Source organism: Hippopotamus amphibius, chromosome 5 (genome assembly GCF_030028045.1).
Source record: "Hippopotamus amphibius kiboko isolate mHipAmp2 chromosome 5, mHipAmp2.hap2, whole genome shotgun sequence".
NCBI lineage: Eukaryota > Metazoa > Chordata > Mammalia > Artiodactyla > Hippopotamidae > Hippopotamus > Hippopotamus amphibius.
The window spans coordinates 67666043-67690326 of record NC_080190.1 but is presented as its reverse complement, the minus strand read 5'-3'; the positions used below and the strand labels follow the sequence as shown (position 1 = coordinate 67690326).

General features: G+C 39.7%; 1 protein-coding gene and 1 long non-coding RNA gene across 4 annotated transcripts in view; one reads left to right on the top strand and one right to left on the bottom strand.

The window, feature by feature from the left end:
* MYPN (myopalladin) overlaps positions 1 to 24284 on the top strand; it is an 85854-nt gene that overhangs the window by 52721 nt on the left and 8849 nt on the right. For all 3 annotated transcript variants that reach the window (XM_057736528.1, XM_057736527.1, XM_057736529.1), the window contains 8 exons: positions 1253 to 1843; positions 2220 to 2358; positions 12054 to 12275; positions 13598 to 13747; positions 14644 to 14726; positions 15942 to 16068; positions 17258 to 17465; positions 18997 to 19162. In XM_057736528.1, the coding sequence (XP_057592511.1) occupies positions 1253 to 1843; positions 2220 to 2358; positions 12054 to 12275; positions 13598 to 13747; positions 14644 to 14726; positions 15942 to 16068; positions 17258 to 17465; positions 18997 to 19162 (1686 nt within the window). The remainder of the gene's footprint in view (positions 1 to 1252; positions 1844 to 2219; positions 2359 to 12053; positions 12276 to 13597; positions 13748 to 14643; positions 14727 to 15941; positions 16069 to 17257; positions 17466 to 18996; positions 19163 to 24284) is intronic.
* The window catches only part of LOC130854002 (uncharacterized), a 77846-nt gene that overhangs the window by 49888 nt on the left and 3674 nt on the right, over positions 1 to 24284 (bottom strand). The window lies entirely within an intron of this gene.

Sequence of the window (24284 nt, the reverse complement as noted above, 5' to 3'; positions counted from 1 at the left end):
ACTTTCCAGGTATGAAAACGTAAAACCTATCATTTTTAATAGATCTCGTGTTCAGCAGATCACCTTCTATGTTCCAAAACATATTTTCAAAGAACATAAAGCCACAGTGGGCTTGAAGCACTGTGGTCTCACTTGTGGCTCTTCCTATGGTTGTTTATTCAAGAGTAGATTCTCCTAAACAGCAAAGTTTGACAGCCCTGACAACTTTATGCATATATGATTTTTAGACACTTTCATTTTCCCTTTTCTTTCTTAAATTAACTGTTTTGTTAAGAGAAAGTAAACAGACTGTGAGACTTAAGACAAATCATATAATGCTTCTGTGAGTCAGGTTCCTATAAATGGAGAAAGTGCTCCCAGCTTGATCTTTCTTTTTTTAGGCACAAAAAAGTCTAAGGCAACATTCATAATTACAGTGACAATTAATCTATCATTCAAACCATGACATTTTTGAGAGTGAAAGAGCACTACTAATAATTATGCCAGGAAAACAGGCATAAAGGAAGACTGTCTAGAATGAATCGAGACATATGGTCACCTTATCTATAAAGCTTTGTTGTCAGAAGAGGATGAGAAACACCAAGACACATCCAGCTGCTTTATTAAGGTTTGCTCTAAAATGAGGTACAGTGAAGAATACAGCACATTCTCAGGGAACTCAGCCCCCTTCAGTAACTCACATCAGTACGTAGCTCAGTGCCTTCTGTCCCGAAGCAGAGATACTACCTGCTCATCTCAGAACTCTGAGCACTTCCAACAAGAGGACTATTGTTTCTATTTCTTCTAATTTATAAACATTCTAAAATGGGGCTGCTGTGTTGCCCAACTCCAGGGTCACAACACAAAGAACACAATGTGAATGACGCCTCTTGGAGCTGTGCATCATGGTGCCCTTTCCCTTCTTCCTGGCAATCAAACAGATTTAGAAAGAAAGAGAGACAGGGACTTCCTTGGAGGTTCAATGGTTAAGACTCTGCACTTCCAACGCAGGCGGCGTGAGTTCGATCCCTGGTCAGGGAACTAGATCCTTCACGCCATGCTGTGTGGCCAGAAAAACAAACAAAAGAAAAAAGAAAAAAAAAAAAGGAGGGACAAACAACTCACAAGGAACCGACTGGCTGATTGCTGGCAACTCTGGTTGTGTGTTCTTAATCAGCATCAAGTGAAAAACAGCCTGTCTATATACATTCTGAAGGGTGAGGCAAGGGTGACAGATTTCTCTTCTCTCTCCCCACTCTTGTTTTGTGTGCAGCGATTCCAGTCGGCTACAACAGCTTCACAACCAAGTTTTACTGGAACAACAGCAGTTGCAAAACCCATTCCCTTCATCACCTAAGGAGTTTCCTTTCAACATGAGTGTTTTGAACTCCACTGCTGCCCCGGCGGTGACAATGTCCAGCAAGCAGGTGAAGGCCCCTTCATCACAGACATTCAGCTTGGCCCGGCCAAAGCACTTCTTCCCCTCCACCAGCACCACTGCAGCAACCGCGTCCCCTTCCAGCTCTCCAGTGTTCACCCTGAGCAGCACTCCTCATGCCATGCAGAGGACAGTGAGCAAAGAAAGCCTCTTCGTTTCTCACCCCTCGGCACAAACCAAATCTCTAGGAGGGGTTTCCGTCCAAAACGAGCCACCTCCTCCAGGTCCAATAGAGCCAGCACAACCGCCACTCACATTTTCCATCTCCAGTGTAAATCAGTTTCAGCCCCGCTGTGTGTCCCCAACTCCTGTCTCTCCCACCAGCCGGATTCACAACCCAGTGGCTTTCCTCAGCTCCGTCCTGCCTTCTCTCCCTGCCATCCCACCCACCAATGCCATGGGGCTGCCTAGAAGTGCACCATCTGTGTAAGTATCATTGAGGTTTCTTGATGTAAAAGATGTCATTTAAGAATGGACCCACATAAGAATAGCTTGGTCTGGGACAGGACTCTCATTTAGTGAAGTCCTACATAATCCAATCTCTTAGACATAAAATGAATACTGAACACCTTAGGACAAAAGGACATGATTACTTTAAATAATTTTTTATAATTTAAATACTGAAAACACTCTCCACACAGATTCTCTGGGCAGTGCTCAACTTTTGCATGTAAGATGCACTCCATGGAAGTGGCTGGTGGCTCCTGGTGTCTGGTTGCCATTCCAACCACTCTGATTTCTAGGCCTTCGTATCCTTGCCAGTGTCCTTCATGAGTTATTTAGGTGTGAATTTATTTTACAGGCCATCCCAGGGACTAATGAAGAAAAATACAAAGTCTTTCCAACCAGTGTATGATGATTACATTCGTGAAACTAAGAATGCAGTGATTCTAGACTTGGGGAAAAAAATGAATTTCAGTGATGTCAGATCAAACCAGCAGGTAAGATTGTTGAGCTCAGATGGTTTATTGGAATTTCATTGTAAGCAATGTAAGTTTGCTTAATTCAGTCCTTGGATGCTCAGGTCGGCTGACCTCAGTGAAGTTGACACTGCAGCTTTGGAAGACAGAGCACAGACTGACCACAGTTCATGTAGGAAACTCATCCACATTGATCCACAGTTCTTGATTAGCCCAGCAGTTACTTCAGTTTACTTGTCTACGTGTGTTTACCTAGAATAGAGTATGTTAAAGAGAGAGACTAGATAGTCTGTTTTCCATTCCAGCAATCCTCAACTCAGTACTGGCAAACACCATCACATCTTTGAGACATTTCAATATCTGAGCCTTGAGATGACCTAGACTTTAAAGAACTCTGAGGTTTCAAGCCATCCTTTATCTGGCTTCTTCAATCTAATGCGCCTGGGGGTCTCCTCTCAATATTTATATTAGGTTGAAGCATGTGAAACAGCCATTAGCCAATATCCTCTGGTTCAACCTGTACAACTCCCTGCTTTCTAGTAAAGGTCTACACTGAAGGAGAAAAAGGAAAGTCATATGTAAGCATCGCATAAAAGAAAGACTGAGCATTTTCTTGGAGTCATTTATTTTTGCTTTTCATAAGGTGGTTATTTTTTAAATGCAGATTCACATTTTAATAACCTAACTCTTGGTTTACTCCCCCAAGTGGGAACCAATAAAATCTATTTAAAGTATAACATAAAATTTCAGTGAAAACTATATACCAAATATTGTGGAAATTGTAACATAAGTGACCCCTGGAAACAAGGCTCGAGACTCCCCTGACCATATGCTGTTTTCCTTCATGTTTCTATGTCTTACTTCCAGTGGAGCCATTGATATACAGTATTTTATTATTGTGTTATATGTCGGGCAGTTTTTAATGAGTGGATTCTTTTGAAAATAATGCTTAACATAATAATGCTTAAAATAATGCTTAAAAAAGCTTAAAATGCTTTTTTAAATTGACTTTGCTTAAAATGCTTTTTTAAATTGACTTTAAGTTATTGACTTGAAGCAGGATATTTAAGCTGCCATAATCGAGTACACTTTTCATATATTATTTCATCAAATTACATATATTTCTGGGAGGCAAACACCAAGGCAACTATTCTCTTCCATCTTCTAGATAGAGAAATTGAGGTACAGCTGTCAAACTGTCAGCAGTGGAATGAGAACCAGAGCCCTGGTCTCCAGAACACTTTCACATTTTCCCTGAAACTCTTCAGCCTTTTTGCAGTTTTACAATTACCTCCAAGCCCCATAAATGTTGCTCTGTCTAGCACAGATTTGTTTTCCTATAATACTGTCATCACAGTCGTGGTTGTTAATCCTGCTAAGTGTCACTGAAATCAGAGCTGTGTTCAGCCTGTCTTTAACAACTCAGACAGGGAGCAATTAGAACTCTGTAAAAATGATACCAAGGTCAGCACACACCTGTTTGATCTTACTCTTATGGTTACTCTGTAGGTAGATCCAAGCTAATCCATTGCCCCCACTCAGGGTAAAGTAGGGTTTTTCTCTTAATTACCTGAAATATGAGTACATGTAAACATGAACTTCCATGAATGGGGTGCCATAAACCCAGCAGAACTCTTTATTCAACCTCTACCATGAATTAACTTCAGGCCTAACAGCAGGAACTTGGAGTCTCAAAAACATCTCAGTCCTCTCCATCTGAATATCTGTGACACATGTCAGTGTTCTTCCGACAATTATTATTCTGAGAGTTATTATGGTACATTAATTATAGAATTGATCTTAGACAGCATTCTATAATGAAAGCCAAGCTGCATAAATGCAATTCAGGAAACTAAGGAGCTGTTTGAGATGCCATGCTTGCATTAGGTTGGTAGATGTTGATTCTGAGGAAGTTTTGAGGAATAAATGATGACATTATAATATTGTTTTGCCCATTGCTGCCTTGGGAAATGATAGTGCAAAAGTCATGAAGAACTGTCTGAATGTATTGTGGCCCATTGATGAAGTTAAGAAGAAAATTTGCTTAGAAAAAGTGGAGAAAATCATAAAGAAGCATGTGTATTGACATCCATCTATACCTGCATTATGGGGACACAGGAATCAAAATAATCTGTTTCCTTACTCCCATATTAGCCTACACATATGAGGGGAAAGCAAATGATTCCTTCTAAAGAGTAGGCATTTGGTTTACCTTGCTTTGACATCTTTTAGGTCCAGAAAGATGGACTCTCTTGCCCTATTTTACTCCTAAGCAGATGAAGAATAGTAACTATCCTAGAATATTTGTGTGGTCTAGCATTTACATATTATGTTGAGCATGAAAATAAACCAAAAGTCCTTGAACAATTAATATTATTGACTATGAAAAATCTCCTCCCCAGAACTCAAACTTCTAAATGAATGTTTTAGAAATGGAGTTTCTTTGATATATCTACCACTTTGTATTTCTTTGCTGTAATATTTCAGCGCTTATTCTCAAACTCATTTTCTATAACATTTCCAATTAGCAACTAATATTTGCCTGTTGATTCTTAGGACTTTGTGTGATACAAAGGTGTCGTCCTTTCAGAGGTTCATAGTTATTAAACTGTTTAGCTTTCTAAACTGATGAAGATTTCTAGGTTTTAGGCTACATCACTTCTTATTTTGAAGGGTATCATTCACCACCAGTGGATCTTCATTGGATATCAAATGGTTTACGTTAGCAAGGTGAGTCTGAGAGGTCAAAGGAACCCTGAATCACACAAAATGTAATGGAACCTTCATAACTAATGATTTTAATTCCCATATGACTTAGCATGATGTTCTGCTCCCAGTAAAGAGCTGTTGACTGTTAACATCTAAAGCACACACACACACACACACGTAATGTCTTATTTCAACTTCCCTCCTTGACCTCATTTCTCTGGAAACTTTCCCATCTCTTTATTCTGCTCCTCCCTCCCATTTTTTAAATGAAAGCTTCTTTAAAACTGTCTGTGGTTCCCAGATACTGCCCTGCATAACAGAAGGGGGAAGAAAAGTAAGTACCTAATTCTTGCTCTGCCTTTTTTTCTTCTAATCTCCTCCTCTAAGCTTCTTAGTCATTTCTTCTATTGAAATCTTACCTCTTTCATCTCTTACCATGAATTCTTTATGAAAATTCTCTCTTGAGGGCAAAGAGTCTTGCCATCTCTTCCTTTTCTAACACGAGTTCCACATAGTCACTGGCCTTATGTTGCTCACCGTGGGCACTGCAGGACCCCGGGTGCTGGAATAGTGAGGGGTCCCCGTGTCACCTGCCACGGGCCCACCCAGAATGCACCAGGCACAAGGTCCCTGGAAGCTGGATGGGCAGGCGGTGGGGGTCTCCTTCATTGCTGCACCCATGTTGTGTCTGGCCCAGAGTAGGTGCTCAGGGAATATCTGCTGAATTAACTCACAACTTTGGGATTTACGTTAGTTTCAGATAGAATTATGAAACTTTTGACCAAGGAGAAAATTTTGGATTTGTTGCATCTGTATAAAAATATCTCGCTTGACTATAGAGATTTTGATTATACCTAATTATAGATACTATCCACTATGATAACAATCTATGTTAAACAACTGACTAAAAAGATGAAAACTTTTTTAAAAAAACACACTGAAATTAAGCAAAACTCTGGTGTTAACTGAATCTTTCAGTATAAAATAAACCTGTGAATCATTTAGTAATCATTTATTCTTAAAGACAAAATTTAGATTTGAAGTATTTTTATGCAACCTCCTCAAAGGTAGAGTGTGTGTTTTATAAAAGGTTGCATCCCCAGTGCCTATTATGGTATTCTAAGAATTTGGCTGCAGGAACAGGGGCAGGCTATGAAGCCTGGTTATTTCCATTGAAGGCAGTATGTAGTATTAGATAAATTGTAAAAGAAGACATCCTCCATGTATGCTAACCGCCAAGTTTATCTAGGAATCTCTTATCTGCTGCCCATAGAGGAACAAAGGAGAATACTTTCTCTAACACTCAGGACTTCTTTCAGTGAACATTGTACCCATAGTTGGGTGGGAACCCTTTGGGCAGGCTCTTCCAGCTGTTTTGATCCTATTTGATTATTTGCCCCTGAAGTCCAGACACAGACCCAAAGTAGAGGAAGCCAGCAGCAAGCTCAGGGCAGTGAGTGTCGGATCATGGCCCACATTTTGGAAATTCGGAACCTTGGCAATGCCATATCTGATTAGGGTGTGTCATTACACTGTGGTTCTCAGCAGAAGGAAAGTACTCTCCACCACTCTGACAATTTGAAGAAAATTTCTGCAGATGTGTCCCAGAAACCAAATGCCTCAAGCTGTCAAACTCTCAGCCTTAAGAGGATTATCTTTAAAGAAAAAAAAAAAATTATATTTTCAAGTGCCATATTCTTCTGAAGTAATTTTTATAGCGTTTCATTTTCTTTCACAGAGCAACTGACATTCTGTGCAGTTCATTTTCATTGAAGGTCTTTAACATAAGCCTGGAAAGGATGGGCCATATGTCATTGACTTGCTTGCCATACAGACCAGATTTACACAGAAAAGTATTCTCTCTTTTGAGCATAGATATCACCTACAAGCAGCTGACACAGAAACTCCTGCTTTTACTCACAAAGGGGACAAGGCAAGGGAAAATGGAGAACACAGCACAAATCCAGTCCTGGAAATTCAAAGTGCACGGCCACCGACAGTGGATCAGTCGTACAACCTTTGTGCAGAACAGTGCAGAAAGCACGTTCAAATTTAACTTAAATATATTGCTTGTTGGCAAATGTTTTTACAAAATCTGAATCCCATCAGTCATAACTTGGAATGACAACCTTGATTTATGTGTAAGATGAGTAGCTACCCTTGGGATAATCAACTCTTAGTTGCAAAGCACTACCAAAAATAAATAAATAAAACCCACACTAATTCCTGCTTTCGGTATGGTATGCATCTTTGTAAACATCTCAGTTGTAAAGATTCACTACTTTAGAAACAGGCCACATAGCCCTGCCACAGAGTTACATGGTTTCCTTGTTCCTGAGGTTCAGCTTCCCACATATTTTATGAAATATTTCATGGAAACTCCTTGACCTACAGTATTCTTATTTTGTTGTGCATCTGTAACTTATACATTATATCATGTAACTGGTACCTTAAACAATTGTATCTGAAAAGCAATTTTATTTTTTTCTCCCTTTATCCCTTTAAATTTATCCATTGGGGCTAATCTTTCTTCTGCTCCTGGCAACCTCAAATGTGAGGTAATCTCAAAACCATTTTAACCACTTTTAGTTCAAGTAAGGTTCTATGTTTACTTTGTTGCAAAATACAATCTTGATCCAGTAATACAAAATGTCCAGTCCTTGTAGTAACCAACACCCCAATCCTTATTCAAAAATAAGATCCCACACACAAACACCCCCGTCCACACCCCATACCCAGGGACCTCTACAAACGGGAAATCTAAAGCCAGGAAGGAAGTATGGCCAGCTTCTCTCTTCACCGCCTTCTCCCCTCCTTCACTAACTGCTGTTCCCGACCCCTTCCTTTCCCAGCCACAGAGGGACAAAAGCTGACCCCACACTGGCTGTGTCTCATATGTGGCCCATATGTGTACGACAGGAACCATCACAGGTCCTCTGACCTAACACAATGCAGGAGTACAGGCCACTGAAAGCAGCCTTCAGCTTGCCCACCAACAAAAACCCACCCTGCTCCTCACTCTAGATTTCTTAAGCAGGAGTTAGATGCCAACCCACTGGGGGAACACAGTAAGTGCTACAAATGGGTCTATTTAATCTCTCTCGATAGACGGGAGGTGAAAGGCAAGTATTCCGGGGATGGAGGTGGAGGTAGGAGGCTCACAGATATTAACAGCTCTCTCCAAAGTCCTCTCACTGGACCTTCTCCCTCCTGACTCTTTTGCATCTCTGATGAAGGTGAAGAATCTCAATCATCTAACCTGTCCTTAAGTGCCTGCTTTGAAATCTCTGGAGGATAGTCTGTCTCCCAACTCACTTGTTTTCTGATATCTAACTCATCTTGGTGCCTCAGTAGAAACTTACAGTTAAGGTCTAGTTACCGTATCCTCAGAACATAGTTACAAATAGTATATTTTAGATAACTCATTGAGTGTTCTGTTTTCATCACCTCCCAACTTGTAGTACTGGTAAAATAGAAAATATATTACCAATATGTGTACCTCATAGCCAAACAAAATGTGCTTATTTTCACCATATTGCTTCCATAGTTCCTTAGGTTAAATCAATTCAAATATTTATAAATTCCATAAAATCAAGTCCCAACTTGGTAAAATCAAGTTCCTAAAAATAGCTGTTTGGAATACATGGAGACAAAGTGGTATCTGTATTCTTAGGCAGGTGCTCGAAAGCCTTATATGTCACCCATTTGTTCCTGAAGTACAGACCTAATCATAACTTACCACAATGTACAATAAAACTTATTTGGGACGATTAGTTCACACTTTCAATACAGAATTTCGGGAATTCATCTCCCCCCTATAATAAATCTCAGAATGTAATTAGCCAGGAACTTTCCAGCCCTCACTCATCATGCAGTAGGAGAAGCTGCAGAGAAGGTTCTTTAGGTTGGAGCAAGGACTCCACTAACACAATGGCTAGAGGTGGTATGGAATGGATTAGGAATTTCGGGACTTAAATGAAACAAGATGAAAAAGCATAAGAGGCTAAGACCTCTTGCCACCCTCACAAAAAGCCGAGGTTATCTGGAACTCTAGAATCTGTGTGTGAGGTTTGCAAACTATGTGAATTATTCTTTTGACTATTATCTTTAAAATAATAAAGCTATTCAGTAGCTACCTCACATAGTACAGGAAGAAAATGACTCATTGGTTTTACTCCTAAGCATCCAAAAAATAAACAAATTTGTTAAAAAGAAAAATAATATCCATTTAGGAGCATGAATGCAATTCAACAAAGAAGAAAAATATATTCTTCATGGGATTTTAAACCGTCAAGACTAGGAAACATTTCAAATTTGTGGGATTAGTTAACATAGTTATGGAAAATATACTCATTGTACAGTATTAGGCTGAATAATTTGAAATCACTGATATTTTACCACTTTTAATGCTCAAAAATGGCAATTTCATATACTTCAAACTAATCAGTAGATAGTTGGAAGCTTTAAGTATTAACTTAAAAAAAAAAAAAAAACCCAAAATGTAGAAAATAGTCTTAATACTTTTAAACTAAATTAGGTTTCAAATTAGAAGTGAATAATCTTTTACTTTAATTGGCTTATCTGATTAACAATTAATATGCTTAACTGGAGATTAATCATTTTTTCTACCCTGAAAGAGCTATAGATTTATTTTGTTTACCCAGTCTGAGATGAGGCTAAGAGGGAAGATTTAAAATTGGTCCTAAGAAATTAAAACCAAGAGACATTTGGTTTCTGAATTTCCTAAGTTCCAATTCTGCACAAATTCAGGTGATGATATGTATGAGACAATAACTAAAGGACATGAGTGATGTGATTTAATGCTTGAGAACACATCTCATGAGTCCCGAACTCAACTACTCTGCCTATGACTAGGGGCAGATGTAAATCAGCCACGTGCTCCCAAATTCCACTTCAGGGGTATCCTAGTACCATCTCCATGGAGGCTACCTAAATCATAAAATTAGGGTTAACTAGAGTCACAACTTCAACCAAAGGGCTCATCCTCACCCCAAGCACATGCCTCCAGATTCCTCAAAGGTACAGTAGCATTGGAACAAGTGATGGCCCCCATGTCATTCATGTATCCTTTCATTCTTCAGATATTCATGGAACACCTGCCATGAGGCAGGCGCTCACTGTTCCATGTACTGTTGATACAGTGGGAAACGACAAGAGTTCTGTTCTTCTGATGCTAACATTTTAAGGTTTAGAGATATTCAATCATTCAATCAATACACAAACAAGAAAAACAGTAGAAAGCAGTCCGTGTTCTGCAGAGAATCAGAATGGGGAGTTACTTTAGATCAGGGGTCCCCAACCCCCGGGTTGCAGACGAGTATCGGTCCGCGGCCTGTTAGGAACCGGCCACACAGCAGGAGGTGAGCAGCAGCGAGTGAGCAAAGCTTCATCCGCTCCCCATCGCTGCATTACCACCTGAACCATCCCCCACCACCAGCACCATCGTCCATGGAAAATCTGTCTTCCACAAAACCGGTACCTGGTGCTGAAAAGGTTGGGGACTGCTGCTTTAGATGAAGTGGCCTGGGAAGGCTGCTTTAGGGAGGTGACATTTAAGCTTAGGAGGGAATAGGGCAGGAGAGGGAAACAGGAATCCAGGATAAGTTCTAGATTTAGGGTAACGGTGCACTCAAAACGTGGTCTGTGACCTGTGCCAGTCTGCAAGCTGTCATCTCTCCACCTTGAGATAAGTACGGAAATTGAAAGTAACCATTAAGAAATTTCTAGAGCATTTGACACAGACATTTTACATCTATTGAATGCAATAATTTTGCATGCCTTTTCTATTTCATCTTCCTAGTAATTCATTTTTATTTTATTTTACAAGAGTATGGGTTGGAAAACCTATTTTTAAAATCTGGTTTTCACCATAGGTAATGTGAGGAACACCAGCTTAACCACTTAACCAAGTGGGTGAATAGTGGTGCCAGTTTCTGAGATGGGGAAGAGCAGGGTAGGAGTCTCTCCTCTGGGGAACAGAAATCAAGTGTGTGTTGTTTGGGCCATGCTAAGTTGAGGTGCCCATGAGGCGCCCAAGCTATGACAGAGAGTAAACTGGTGGGAACAAGACTCTCATGATGTAGGGTAGATCACTGGGTATACGAGTTCTGGGGAGAGACCAGGCTGAGAGACACGGATTTGGAGTCATCAGCATATAGAAGGTATCTGAAGCTGTGAGATGGGATGAGACCACCGAGAGCAGAGAAGGAAGAGCTAGCAAAGGAGACTGATAAGGACCAGCTAGAGGAAGAGGAGGAAAACCAGTTTGGTGTCATAGAAACCAACAGGAAAAAAAAATGTTTCAAAAAGGAGAAAGTAGCCATCTGTGTCTAATGCTGCTGAGAGGTCAGGAAAGGTAACAACAGATAAGTGACAACTGGATTTGGCAAATCTGAAGACCTTGACAGCAGCAATCTCAGTGGAACTATGAGAACACAGCCTAACTGGAGTATGTTAGTGAGATAATAGGCAACAAGGACATGAGGCTGTAATGATAAAAAAGTATTTCCAATAGCTTTGTTGTGAGGGCAACGGAGATACAGTGAAGGCAGACACGAGGTCAAGGGAGATTTATCTAAGACAAGTTCTCCTCACGTACGCAGATGGGAATGTCCAGGAGAGAGAGGAAGTTGGTAATGCAGGCATGTATTAGAATGCATTTCAGAATAATTTTGCCAAGATACCACACTGGCATTCCTGTATAACAAAATGGACACTATTAGTAGCTACGGAAATTACATTCCATCTTCATTCCACTCCCTACAAGATTCTAGTGGGGCTCCATGCCGAAGGTGAAGAATCAGGATTCATTAGGACAGTCTGGGATTGTAGCAGAGACACTGAACTCCTTCAGTGCTCCATGGTGGGGAACTGGAACTGGAACATGCCTGATTTATTGAGGTTCCATGATAAAACTCTAACATTTGAATCTTAAAAAGTCTCATCCTCAAATTATTAAAATTAAAACACGTTTGTCATTTTGACAGGAGTACAAAATTTCAAGCTTTGAGCAGAGGCTGATGAATGAAATAGAGTTTCGCTTGGAACGCACCCCTGTTGATGAATCAGATGATGAAATCCAACATGATGAGATCCCCACGGGCAAGTGTATTGCTCCTATCTTTGACAAAAGACTCAAGCACTTCCGGGTCACCGAAGGTTCTCCAGTGACATTCACCTGCAAAATTGTTGGGATACCTGTCCCAAAGGTAGGGGAAGATGACCAGCCCGTAGGCCAACCAACAGTGCAAAACTATACACAGTGCCCTCAAGAAAGTCTTATCAGACTCTAATGAAGTATCTATAGAGGGAATGAAAACCTATACCAGAAAGTTAACAAAGCCCAGGTAATCTGATTAAAAAGGTAACAATCAGGAATAGAATCATTAAATAGGCAAAAAAAACCAAATCAGCTTATGGGTAAGTTGAAATTTTTATAAAAGTTGAAAATAAATTTCTTAGTTATGATCCTCTATTTTGGGCTATTGATTCTCTCAACCATCAAATTCACCAAACTGATACTTTTCTTTCTATTTAATCATCTACTGAAAATCCACAGCCTGCCTGTTGTACAAAGTGAGCTATATTTGTATCATTACTATTAGGTTGGTAAATGCTGAAAATGTCATATCATTATCACCTGCTGCTGAAAAATCTTATGAGTCACCAGATTTTTTGGCAGTCAGCTGAGAGAAGGATTTACACCCGGTATGTCTACAGCAGGGAATCTCTCCACTCTACTTTCACAAACATTAACATGGCATTAGCATGTATGGTTAAGTAAACAGGAAACGTAGAGAAGAGCAGCTGCAAGCAGTACTTTAACCCCCTGTCTTTGAGAGGTATCCTTGAACACGAGAGATAACTTAACATGAAAACTATGTATACTTAAATTTTAGTCAGATGAGAAATTTAGCAACTGAATCCTGACCTCATTCCACTTGGTATAATACACTATACTATCCTTTCAAGTAAGGTCAGCTATTCTAGGCCCTGAGATCTCAGACTTCAGGAGCCTTGAGCTTGTAAAAAGGATAACAGAAAAAGTTCCAGCCTCCCACTTTTCATTATTTTGCCTCTGAAGACACATCTGGCCCTTAGGGTGGCTTTTAAAGTAATTATAAAGTATAATAAAAATAGTCAAATGCTTTCTCTCAATCCTAAATTGTATATAATTTCTTACATACTGTATATGTACAAGTGGAAGAGCATATTATACTGTCATTTGTAATATGTTTTATAATTTTTCTCTAAGTTTGTTTTATAAGGGATGGGTTACTAATTGCAGAGGTGACAATCGATCCTTGCCTTATCCTATACCTTATATCATTATCCTCTAAAGACGTACAGAACAGGGACTGCCCTGGTGTACCAGTGGTTAAGACTCCATGCTTCCAATGCAGGGGGCATGGGTTCCATCCCTGACTGGGGAACTAAGATCCTACATGCTGTACAGTGTGGCCAAAAAAAAAACAATGTACAGAACAGTGACAGAACTGTCTATATTCTCCTAGATTATTTTTCATTTCAGGTTTACTGGTTCAAAGACGGGAAGCAGATTTCAAAGAGAAATGAGCACTTCAAAATGAGGCGAGATGGAGACGGGACATGTTCTCTGCACATTGATTCCACCAACAGTGACGATGATGGCAACTACACCATCATGGCGGCCAACCCCCAGGTGGAGACACAGGCTTCCGCGCTGTCCCACCCTCTACGGAAGGAGCAGTTGATGTCATTGTGAATAAACTTTGAGAACTGCAAGTTACTAAACTAAGGGTTGCTGAGGAAAATGAATAAGGAGCGTTGAGACTGTGTGTGACTAGAGCACAGTATCACAACTTCCAAGACCATTTAGCCACTGAGGGGTCACTCCACCCTTCAGCTTTTGTCAAAGGATCTATTCACTAAGTATAAGCCCCAGATCTATTGGAGTAAATCCTGTGTTTATCAACTCATTGACTCTCTTGAAGAGTCAACAAATTATTCTATCAAAGAATGATTTATTTCTGTTCTTTAAAGAGTAAGCAAATTACTTGTGAATATTCCTCACTCATAAAAAAATTTTTTTTGGTAAAAGTTGGAAAGCCATAATCTTTCACGTACCTTTTCTGAAGAGACCAAGACTTAGAATTCCCCTTAAAAGATATGGCAAAATAAATATCTTCAACTATGGTTAGAATAGGAGGTACAGACCTATAATTTCTACTTACCCACTCCTCCTATTAAAATGTTAGTTTTGAAGATAATTTCTATTGAGTAAAGTAAAAAAATACTTGACCATGATCTCTGTATGTGTCTGCAAATGATGTTAAGTGCACAAGAATTCAAATTTTTTTACATTTGTGTCTGTTCATTTCTCAGCTGAAAAATTAAAGTCATCACAATATTCTTGAAAATTCTCTCCCCTGGAATATTAACAATGACTTAAGGAGTTATATTGTTTTCATCCCCTCAAAAAAAAAAAACCTCATAATAGCCAAAAAGTTCATAACGTTCCGGTACATAAAAATGTATATATATTGAAAAAATGTGGAATTGTTTTTATTTTAATCTCCTTCATTTTCTGTTTTTCAGGGGAGAATCAGCTGTTCTGGTCACTTGATGGTACAAGGTTTGCCCATTCGAAGTCGACTAACAGCTGCTGGTCAGTCTCATAGGTAAAGACAATAAGAATCTCCCTTCTCTAGCCCCTCCCAAGCACCGCCCACCACAATGAGCACTGAAGTATCAGGTCTACAAATAGTCACCTAAAGTGTAGTCCTTCACCTACAGCATCAGCATCACTTGGGAGCTTGTTGCAAATGCAGAATCCCAAGCCCCACCTAGACGTACTGATCAGAATCTACATTTTAATAAAATCCCCAGGTGATTCATAAGCGCATTAAATTTGAGAAGCATTGGTCCATGGCACACTTTTAATGGTTCAAAATTTGTAACCATCAGTAGCACCTGTGCACATAATATATAAATCAGACTCTTTGAATTAAATTACCTTTTCTTCAAAAAAACAGAAACCATTAATGAGTATATGTATACTGATAAAAGATTTCTGTTGTTGTTATTGTCTCCAATATAACAACTGTCTCCAACACAGTAACTGACCTTCCTCCTGTCTTATTTTACTAATCACTAAGAAGAAAGAACCTGGCTTTTTCTTGAGTCTTATGGTGCCACAAAGTCTTAGCAAAGCATTTCATAGTTGCTGACATGGATGAATTAAATTAGACCTAACCAAAGGAACAAAAATAGTGACCCACGTTTCAGATACAGTATTTCACCACCGTTGCAACTATACCTTCTTCTTCAGCTTTTTTTTTTTTTCCTTCTTCAAGAACAGCTGTTACTGTTGGTCAGTCTTAACCAATTTAAGTTCATGATCATTTTTAATGGTCTGACATAATTTATTAGCCAGGTTAAATTTTATTACTCAGAGACACAGGGATTGCAGCTGCCTTGTTCTGGGTAATAACAGGACTTCTCTTTTGGCTTTAATTTGAGGTTCAGATTGAATACTGATTTATTTGTTTATCTTGAAACTTTTGAACAACTGGTCAAACCCAAGGCAAGGGGAGCTGAGTCACTTAACCCAGAATGACTTCAGAGAGAAAAAATCTAAAGCCTGCTTATTTAATTACAGATCTCACAAGATAATCCTACTGTGGATGAGATGCTTAGTACTTTGTTTTTTTTCATGTTTTCTTCATCAGCTCCACACTATTATTTATTATCTCTTTATGGTCCAGCAAACCCCATCCCCACCCCCCAAGAAAATCTTTCTCCAGGCCCTATAGCCATGCCTTTAAATGCCTATACCGTCATAAGTTTGTGAAGTGGTTTCTATGTTTAATGCCTGAACATGCTTGCTGTTTTAGAGGAAGGTCCCGAGTGCAAGAAAGAGACAAAGAGCCCCTACAGGAACGCTTTTTCCGACCACATTTCCTGCAGGCTCCTGGGGATATGGTAGCTCACGAGGGGCGCCTCTGTCGCCTGGACTGTAAGGTAGACTATAGCACCCATCCCTGGTTACAAATCTGTTTGTATGCACCTATTTTCGCTTGTATTTGTTTTATGGTTGTTTTTTTTCGGGGAAAGGGGACTGAGGAACACAGAGAGAGAGATCACTTTTTTCCCCACAAGGTTCTTTTGGAGCATTTAATACCAGACAAAAGTATTTCATAAAATCTTTAAGTGTTTATATCATAATAAAAATTACATTGATACCATATCAAGTTACCTCTATGTTTGTAAAAGACAACCAAAGAAGTGATGTAATGCAGACATTTTCCATATGGTACCTGGAAAGTCTTTATTACCATAAAGGCATAAGGATGATTTTTGCATCCTCGAAGTGAACTACTGTGCAGTACAGCCTTTGAAAAAATTATAGTCATGAAAAGATGGCTCCAAGGCAGTTTATGAATACAGACGCTGGTTTCTCATTCCAGTCAACCTCCATCACCTTTAGCTAGTCTACATTCTAACTCTTCCACCAGACACTAGGTTCAGCTGAACAGCATGAATATTCCTCAGTATGAACAGTAACTTAAGTCACCCCTTCTGCCCCAACGATGCAAAATGCTATAGAGATTCAGACGCAAATTAGCAAAGGCTTAAGGTTAAGCATTTACAGAATCCACTTCTGTAGGTGGTTCTTGGTCTCCCACCAGTTACCTAAATAATTTGGGGATTGACTGTTAACTTCTTCCACCCTAAACCCTAAAAGAAACCTGTGCCTGGGTCCCATCCCCAAAGATGCTCATCTAATGTAGTAAGTGGGTATTGGGATTGTCAAATACTCCTCATGTGATTACGACACACAGCCAGCTTTGAGAACACTGGTTTAATGTCTGTACCCTTCTTGGCCACCTCTTATTAGGTATGTAAGCAACATATCATCTCTGAAACTGACACCACAGGCCTATTTTATCTATTTAGCTTCTTAATTCTTATTCATTCTAATGTAGAATATAATCATGACCCAAATTGGGGTCCAAATACCATACAGTTTAAATTCACGTGGCCGCCCATCCAGACCCCTCTTGTCCCGATGCTCCTGAGGAGGGGTTTCTCAGCACTGACATTCCCTCACTATCCATGTGGTGCCAGACAAGGATGAAGGGTCCAGACACCAAATAAATCTGTCTGTCATCAGTCTGTCATCTGCCTCAGCTGTCCTGTTGTTTATTAGGTGAGTGGCTTACCGCCCCCGGAGCTGACGTGGCTGCTCAATGGCCAGCCTGTGCTCCCCGACGCCTCCCACAAGATGCTGGTCAGGGAGACCGGAGTCCACTCTTTGCTCATTGACCCGCTCACTCAGCGCGACGCGGGGACCTACACCTGCGTTGCCACCAACAAAACCGGGCAGAATTCCTTTAGTCTGGAGCTCACTGTAGTAGGTAAGGTTTGCTGCCACAACCCCTAAACACACCCGCCTCCAAAGTTATTGCCTAAATATGCAGAGCCTCTGGTGCAATTCCTTAGACCCCTGCGCCACCCAGTCTCATCTCAGTTTCTCCCTCACTGTAGTAAAGGCTGTGTTCCCTTACACTGCTTTCAAAAACACATCAGTAAGCTAAAAACATAATATGGTACCTTGCGTATATCATGCTTGCAAATAAATGGTAGTCACTGTCATTACTAACTAGTTGATTATCACTACATTCTTGTCCCTTGCCCTATAGCTCATCACTCCTGGAACACTCCAGGGTCTCCCCTCACCCCGAGCTTCCCTGTCTTTGAGTCAATGATCCCTCTACACGGAATGCCCTTCTTTGCTTAGCAACCTCCGACTCATTCTCTAAGACTTAATTCAAATGTCACCAGGATCCACCAGGCACATCCTCCCCTGTTTCCACAGCACTTAGTAAAGGAGAGACTCTTACAGCACTCATAGCTTCCGTGAAACTGTTTTCTCTTTTGGCCTCCCCGAAGAGACCATGAGCCTCTGAGGTCAGAGATTCTGACTCGTTCTTCCGTGTATCCCTCATGTCTGCCTCAGTGCCTGGAACATGGAAGGCACTTGAATCAATAACTAAGCAAACAAACCCTCACCTTACAAGATGATGTGAACAAAACACTGTAATGTCTACAGATAAGGACAACAAGTCATTGTCACCTGGGAGGTGCCAGTCCCTCAGGGCAGTAGTTCAGCCAGAATGAGATTTCAGAATTTATGTGCTGGGCTTTCTCCCACTGTCTCCCTCACATGGCACTTGAAGGAAATCAGCGTGGCTTCAAAATGCTAATCCTCTCTCTAACCTAGTAGCTATTTCCTCAGTATATCTTTTTTTTTTCTTACCCTTAATTCCCTCTCACCAACAGGGTAGGAAAAGCTCACTCCGCAAGGATACACTGATTGCAGCTTTTACTTTTCTCCCCCCGCTATTTTGCTATTGACTCTGGAACCCTGAGATATGAGTATCTTCGCCTTAATTGGTTCTGGGGGGAGAAAAAAAAAGCCTCCTTAGGAAGCACAGTTTGTGAGGGTTCTTTCAACTTTTCTGCAGCTATAAAAATTTTCAGGATAAAACGTTGAGGGAAAATTAATGTATCGTCTACAAAATAAACTCCTCGAAGAAAGAAAAGAAAGATATATTTAGTACATAAACTATACCACTTCTCAAAACTTACTGCTGAACAATAAAATAAACCCCCTTAATTCCACATCTACCATTTGCACTCCATGAGTGTGACCCAAATCCTTGAGTGTTGTCTCATAAGATAGAGACACTTTCCTCATTTTTTTTAAATCATTTCTGGAGCTTTTATCAAGGCAGTGATCTTCAATAAGACACTTGAGAAGTGTTCTAAAGAAGAGGTAAGATGGGTGGGTGCTCATTCTGCTAACTTCCAGAACTGTAATGAATTTGAGGCATGGACGCCAAGGCACTTACTATTTAAACTAGCACAGCCCTTCTTCTCATTCAGCCAAAGAAGTGAAGAAGGCACCTGTAATCCTGGAGAAACTGCAGAACAGCGGGGTTCCCGAAGGCCACCCGGTGAGACTGGAGTGCCGGGTGATAGGCATGCCTCCACCCGTGTTCTACTGGAAGAAAGACAACGAGACCATCCCTTTCACCAGAGAGAGGATCAGGTACAGCCTCCACCCTCAGTCTTGCTCAGTGAGGCTTGTCAGGCCACCCAAATAAGTCTGTAACTTTTTGAATCTGGCTTCTTTCACTTAGCATAATGTATTTGTTTTACCCATGCCACTATGTATCAAGAATTTATTCCTTTTTGTTGCTGGGGGGGGGGGGATTGTACAGATGTCCCACAGTTTTAATTTTTTTTTAATTTTAATTTTTTTTTTAATTTTTTGGGGGGTACACCAAGTTCAATCATCTGTTTTTATACACATATTCCCGTATTCCCTCCCTACCTCGACTCCCCCCCGCCTCGAGTCCCCCCCCACCCTCCTCGTCCCAGTCCTCTAAGGCATCTTTCATCCTCGAGTTGGACTCCCTTTGTTATACAACAACTTCCCACTGGCTATCCATTTTACAGTTGATAGTATATATATGTCTGTGCTACTCTCTCGCTTCGTCTCAGCTTCCCCTTCACCCCCCGCCCCCTCCCATACCTCGAGTTCTCCAGTCCATTCTCTGCATCTGAGTCCTTGTTCTTGTCTTGTCACTGAGTTCATCAGTTCCATTTTTAGATTCCGTATATGTGAGTTAGCGTACAATATTTGTCTTTCTCTGACTTACTTCACTCTGTATGACAGACTCTGGGTCTATCCACCACATTACATATAGCTCCATCTCATCCCTTTTGATAGCTGAGTAATATTCCATTGTATATATATGCCACATCTTCTTTATCCATTCATTTGTTGATGGGCATTTCAGTTGCTTCTATGTCCTGGCTATTGCAAGTAGCGCTGCAATAAACATTATGGTACATGTTTCTTTTGGGATTATGGTTTTCTTTGGGTATATGCCCAGGAGTGGGATTACTGGGTCATATGGTAGTTCTATTTGTAGTTTTCTAAGGAACCTCCAACTTGTTTTCCATAGTGGCTGTACCAACTTACATTCCCACCAACAGTGCAGGAGAGTTCCCTTTTCTCCACACCCTCTCCAACATTTGTTGTTTCTAGATTTTGTGATGATGGCCATTCTGATCGGTGTGAGGTGATACCTCAGTGTGGCTTTGACTTGCATTTCTCTAATGATGAGTGATGTTGAGCATCTTTTCATGTGTTTGTTGGCCATCTGTATGTCACCTTTGGAGAAATGTCTATTTAGGTCTTCTGCCCATTTGTGGATTGGGTTATTTGCTTTTTTGGTATTAAGCTGCATGAGCTGCTTGTATATTTTGGAGGTTAATCCTTTGTCTGTTGTTTCATAGGCAACTATTTTTTCCCATTCTGAGGGTTGCCTTCTAGTCTTGTTTATGGTTTCTTTCGCTGTGCAAAAGCTTTTAAATTTCATGAGGTCCCATCTGTTTATTCTTGATTTGATTTCCATGATTCTAGGAGGTGGGTCAAAAAGGATCTTGCTTTCATGGATGTCATAGAATGTTCTGCCTATGTTTTCCTCTAGGAGTTTTATAGTGTCTGGCCTTACATGTAGGTCTTTAATCCATTTGGAGTTGATTTTTGGGTATAGTGTTAGGAAGTGTTCTAATTTCATTCTTTTACATGTTGCTGTCCAATTTTCCCAGCACCACTTATTGAAGAGGCTGTCTTTTTTCCATTGTATATTCATGCCTCCTTTGTCAAAGATAAGGTGCCCATATGTGTTTGGGCTTACTTCTGAGTTCTCTATTCTGTTTCATTGATCTTCCTTTCTATTTTTGTGCCAGTACCATACTGTCTTGATCACTATGGCCTTGTAGTATAGTTTGAAGTCAGGGAGCCTGATTCCACCAACTCCATTTTTCCTTCTCAAGATTGCTTTGGCTATTCGGGGTCTTTTGCATTTCCACACAAATCGTAAGATTTCTTGCTCTAGTTCTGTGAAAAATGCCATTGGTAATTTGATTGGGATTGCATTGAATCTGTAAAGTGCTTTGGGTAGTACAGTCATTTTCACGATGTTGATTCTTCCAATCCAGGAACATGGTATGTCCCTCCATCTGTCTGTGTCGTCTTTGATTTCTTTCATCAATGTCTTAAAGTTTTCTGCATACAGATCTTTTGCCTCCTTAGGCAGGTTTATTCCTAGGTATTTTATTCTTTTGGTTGCAATGGTGAATGGGAGAGGTTCCTTAATTTCTCTTTCTGCTCTTCCGTTGTTAGTGTATAGGAATGCAAGAGATTTCTGTGCATTAATTTTGTATCCTGCTACTTTACTAAACTCATCAATTAGTGCTAGCAGTTTTCTGGTAGAATCTTTAGGGTTTTCTATATATAATATCATGTCATCTGCAAAGAGTGACAATTTTACTTCTTCTTTTCCAATTTGTATTCCTTTTATTTCTTTTTCTTCTCTGATTGCTGTGGCTAAAACTTCCAAAACTATGTTGAATAATAATGGTGAGAGTGGACACCCTTGTCTTGTTCCTGTTCTTAGAGGGAATTCTTCCAGTTTTTCCCCACTGAGAACGATATTGGCTTTTGGTTTTTCATATATGGCTTTTATTATGTTGAGGTAATTTCCTTCTATGCCCATTTTCTGGAGAGCTTTTATCATAAATGGATGTTGAACTTTGTCAAAAGCTTTTTCTGCATCTACTGAGATGATCATATGGTTTTTATCCTTCAATTTGTTGATATAATGTATCACATTGATTGATTTGCGTATATTGAAGAATCCTTGCATCCCAGGGATAAACCCCACTTGATCATGGTGTATGAATTTTTTAATGTGCTGTTGGAGTCTGTTAGCTAGTATTTTGTTGAGGATTTTTGCATCTATATTCATCAGGGATATTGGTCTGTAATTTTCTTTTTTTGTGACATCTTTGCCTGGTTTTGGTATCAGGGTGATGGTAGCCTCGTAGAATGAGTTTGGGAGTGTTCCGCCTTCTGCAATATTTTGGAAGAGTTTGAGAAGGATAGGTGTTAGCTCTTCTCTAAATGTTTGATAGAATTCGCCCATGAGTCCGTCTGGTCCTGTGTCCCACAGTTTTAAAACCTTAATTTTTAAGCTTAAAAAGGTATGAGAAATTTATAAAGATGGTGCATATTTTTTTGTCATGTGTCTTCAGCCATATTAGTACCCAGAAAACCTTTTAACAGTAAAAAGCTAAAATAAAATAAAGCAAAAAGAAACATTAAGGCAATATGCCTTCTCCATCACTACATGGCTGTTTTTTTAAGTAATTTTAAGGATCCAGTTTCTCAAAGTGGGTGCCTTGCTTAATTTCCCCTAGCTATCCTTAATTCTTTGCCATTTTGGTTTTACGCCACAGAATTTTATGTACAGAAATTTCTACTGAGAATTATTTCTTCACAGTAAACTAAATTTGTCCTAGAAGATATTGGGTTTTACAGAACTTTGGCATATAAAAAAGTCTATGTATATATAGGTCAGGATTTTTCTCTGGTAAAATATAAGTGAGAACGGAGAATATTCTTGAGTTAACATTTCAGTGTACATGAATGAAACGTGTCAAACCCAGCCTAAAATTCTCATGTAATTATCCAGGATCACAATATTCAGTCAGGTTAAGAACTACTGACACAGAGAAAAGAGAAGGAAAGAACATGCTGCTTTGCTCCTGAACTGTATTACGCTAAATGCTACACATGCCCAGTTGATTATATTAAGAAATACCCCCTCCACCCTAGAGACTGCACATAAAAACTATTAGACCTGATACACAAATCCAGCAAGGTAGCAGCATACAAGATTAACATACAGAAATCTGTCGCATTTCTTTACACTAACAATGAAATATCAGAAAGAGAAAGTCAAAAAGCAATCCATTTTAAAATAGCATCAAAGAAAATAAGATACTTAGGAATAAACCTAACCAAGGAAGTGAAAGACAAACACTGAGAACTATAAACAGTGATAAAGGAAACTGAAGATGCTTCAAATAAATGGAAAGATATCCCATGCTTTTCGATATTTCAGCATGGTACTGGCACAAAAACAGCCATATGGATCAGTGGAAGAGAACAGAGAGCCCAGATATAAACCCACATACCTAGAGCCAATTAATCTTCAACAAAGGAGGCAACAATATACAACGGAGAAAAAAGTCTCTTCAGCAAGTAGTATTGGGAAAGCTGGACAGCCGCATGTAAATCAATGAAGTTAGAACACTCCCTCACACCATACACAAAAGTAAACTCAAAATGGATTAAAGACTTAAATATAAGACATGACACCATAAAACTCCTAGAAAAGAACACAGGCAAAACATTCTCTGACATAAATCATACCAATGTTTTCTTAGGTCAGTCTCCCAAGGCAATACTGTAAATAAAAGCAAAAATAAACAAATGGGACCTAATCAAACTTAAAAGCTTTTGCAGAGCACAGGAAACCATAAACAAAATGAAATGACAACCTACAGAATGGGAAAAAAATATTTGCAAACAATGTGACCAACAAGGGCTTAATTTCCAAAATATACAAACAGGTCATACAGCTCAATATCAAAAAAAGCAAATAACCCAATCAAAAACTGGGCAGAAGACCTAAATAAACATTTCTCCAAAGAACACAGCCAGATGGCCAACAGGCAATGAAATGATCCTCAACATTGCTGATTATTAAAGAAATTCAAGTCAAAACTACAGTGAGGTGTTACCTCACACCAGTCAGGATGGCCATTATCAAAAAGTCTACAAATAATAAATTGCTGGCGAGGGTGTGGAGAAAAGGGACCCTCCTACACTGCTGGTGGGAATGTAAATTGGTGCAGCCACTATGGAGGACAGTGTGGAGGTCCCTTTAAAAACTAAAAATAGAGTTATCATATGATCTAGCAATCCCACTCCTGGGCATATATCCAGAAAAGATAAAAACTCTAATTCAAAAAGATACATGCATCCCAATGTTCACAGCAGCACTATTTATAATAGCCAAAACATGGAAGCAACTTGTGTCCATCAACAGATGAATGGATAAAGAAGTTGTGGTATATATTTATAAACACAACGGAATACTACTCAGCCATAAAAAAAGAATGAAATAATGCCATTCACAGCAATATGGATGGACTTAGAGATTATCATACTATGTGAAGTAAGTCAGAGAAAGACATATATATTATACCACTTATATGTGGAATCTTAAAAAATGATATAAATGAACTTA